Here is a 2973-nt window from a genome sequence, read left to right on the forward strand (position 1 = left end):
CAGCAGCAGCAGCAGCAGCAGCAGCAGCAGCAGCAGCAGCAGCAGCAGCAGCAGCAGCAGCAGCAGCAGCAGCAGCAGCAGCAGCAGCAGCAGCAGCAGCAGTAGTAGTAGTAGTAGTAGTAGTAGTAGTAGTAGTAGTAGTATCCAGAGGAAGATCGTTGTCCCGTTTTGATTTTTCGTATGTGCATTGTTGGGCGGTCCGTGTCATAATATTGCTATGATATCATGGTCATTCTTCTCTTCCATATTCGGTGTGTTGAAAAGGTACACTACTACTTAGTGAGGCAGGCTACTGTACTAGGTAAAGAGCAATTTGCATCCCTGTCAAGGTCTGGTCATGGTCTTCCACTCCTTGCTCTTGCCCGTTGCCACCATCAGGCGCTCCAAGATGGATGCAGTACGTGAGACGGAAGAGGGAACTACTTGATGACATTCATGCTTTTCGGCGTTCCGTTGGGACGCAAGACACGCCAACGCCTCTGCAAAAGTTAACCATGACGAATCGAATCGGAAATCTCGATTTCTTAAAACATCATAATGTCTGTCACACATTGTACATGCACAATTTAACACTATTATTACTTATCTTTCCTGACTAACACGTCTATGCACCCACAAAACATCCACAACCACGCCTTGGAAATGATTCATGATCGAGCCGTAGCGTTCCACGACGAGTATTGGACAATTTGACGTGCGTGAGCGTAGAGTCCCATCGTGGCCGACAAAATCAAGTACAAGGGATAGATTACAATAAAACCAAGCATGGCTCGCCATGAGGTGAATTCAGATCGGACCATTTCCGTCACCGCAAGAGTGATGATCAAACATATGATACTGTGAAGAATTAGCCTTCGATCATAATTTCCGTATCGGGTACGTGCAGAACTGTGCAACTCACGTGCTGAATAGAAACCATGTAGCCATCGGATACTGGAAGAAGATAAGGTCTACCAGTTGGCTAGACGATTTGGGGAAGTGAGTGATGATGAAGCTGATGATCAAGCATGTATGCTGCGTGACAAGATAATAGCTGATTTCTCGGATGAGCAGCAGTGACAGAACCCCAAATCGTTGGTCAAGACCTCGCCTTCCACTTGGCGGTTGATTCCACACAAGTGGCATGTGCCGATAGCTGGCTTGCGTCCACCCCTGAGCCCACCTCAGTCTCTGGTTCCAGAACGCGGCGAAGTGATTGGGTGCCATCTCATAAGAGATAACGTTGAGATCATGCACCGCTTTTTTGTTTTGGGCGTAAGCGCGGAGACCTGAGTCAATGTCCTCGGTCAACATGGATCCGTCCATCTTGATCTGGCGTAAGACTCCTGCTCGCCAGTAACCATTGGAGCCACAGAAGAGACCAAAGCCGTACATTCTACTCCTGCCTGGATGCGAAGTAGCATAGATCTTGTCGAACTCGATCGCGATCATCTTAGCATAGAAAGATTCATCGGTGTTGTAGACCACACATCTACCTTGAACAATGTCAACTGTAGGATCCGCTACAAACCGTTCCGCCGCCCATCTCGGATTGTGAGGATGTGGAAAATGATCGCAGTCGAAGATTGAAATGATTTCCGCGTTGGTATTAAGCGTGAGAAAGTGATTCAGATTGTCTGCCTTCGACTTTGAATTGGGAACTTTAACGACTCTAAGTACGTGGTACTGTTTGGTCATCGCATGAAGCTCGGTCTCGAGTGGTTCTATCGGCATCGGACTATTGTATAGAAGGTTCACTCGTATCCTGTTCCTCGGATACACCAGCTCATCCAGAGCATAATGCAGCTGATCTTTGACAATGTCTTTTTCGTTAGGAAGATATGCGACAATGATGAGATCAAGCATTGGCAGCTCCTCGTCTGGTGTAGGAAACCTTCGACCGTTGCCCTCAATTCTGAAAGCCTCCTTTCTAGCTTCACGAATCGGTGTCATTGCTAAGAATGCTTCAACGACACAGGTCATTGCGATGTAGAAATTGGTACACATATAGAAGAAATAGAAGACCGTAATCTGCTGGTAAGAGCAAAAGACGTAGATGGCGGTGGAAACGATGTAATAGGTTACAACAAGGGTGACTGGTGTCCAATCGATTAACCAGTTCGAGAAACGAGACATGAGCCTGTCCAAAGCACTGAAAGATCGTTTGATGGCGGCCACACGACTCATACCGTAGCCGTTGTCGTCGCCAGGTGTGCTGTTGTGCCATCTAGGCAACGGGAGATGCTTGAGAAAAGACATACGAGATACAGGCCAGCTGCCGATAGAACTGTAGAATCGCAAATAGAGAAGCGTAAATGGAACAACAGAGACACTTGCAGTGCTTTTGAATCTTGACTGAATGTATAGTGGACGAGAAGGGTCTGGAATTAATCTGTCCTTAAGCTGTGTTTCAAATATACCTTGGTAGGGGGGATTCGTCCCCTTTCAGAGCCGTGCGTAGTAGAGTCCTGGACCCTCGCTGAATCACGGAGATCAGCATCCGGGCTCTGTTCAACGAGGCCCAGGTGAGGACATGAAGACGGGGCTTGATATAGCTTGCTTTTGAAAATTCCCGATCGACAAAGGATTGGTGGCCCTGGTCGCTTTCAGGACTGGTAGACCGAAGATGCATGACCCAAAAAGGGAAGAGCCGGATGCCTCAAGTTGTCTAAGGCAGCAGTCGGTCGACAGAGAGGAATTACTATGCTAGCTTGGATCGAAGCTCGAAAACTCAGATGATCATGGCTCCATGCGAGTAGACACGGCTTTGGGGTCAGCCCGCCTCTCAATAATCCAAATCAGTCCAATACTGAAGATGTACGTGGTATGTTATCCCGAAGACCACAAAGTAGACTGGCGTGCTACTACTACTGGTAGCTTGCTTTTTCAGTACCTGATAACGTCACAACCGATTCGGCGGCCATAGGCGCAAACGCTTCATGGGACCTTCGCTCCTGTCTACCCTGACTGCCTGACGAGCATGGTACTCCTATG

General features: G+C 48.1%; 1 protein-coding gene across 1 annotated transcript; it reads right to left on the reverse strand.

The window, feature by feature from the left end:
* Positions 1-897: 897 nt before the first annotated feature.
* On the reverse strand, positions 898-2238 carry EPUS_05391 (uncharacterized protein; the record flags this gene model as incomplete). The annotated part of the gene is made up of 1 exon (XM_007802246.1): positions 898-2238. The coding sequence occupies one exon, from the start codon at positions 2236-2238 to the stop codon at positions 898-900; it is 1341 nt and encodes a 446-aa protein (XP_007800437.1).
* Positions 2239-2973: the final 735 nt, after the last annotated feature.

This window comes from Endocarpon pusillum, assembly GCF_000464535.1.
Source record: "Endocarpon pusillum Z07020 unplaced genomic scaffold scaffold1570, whole genome shotgun sequence".
Lineage (NCBI taxonomy): Eukaryota > Fungi > Ascomycota > Eurotiomycetes > Verrucariales > Verrucariaceae > Endocarpon > Endocarpon pusillum.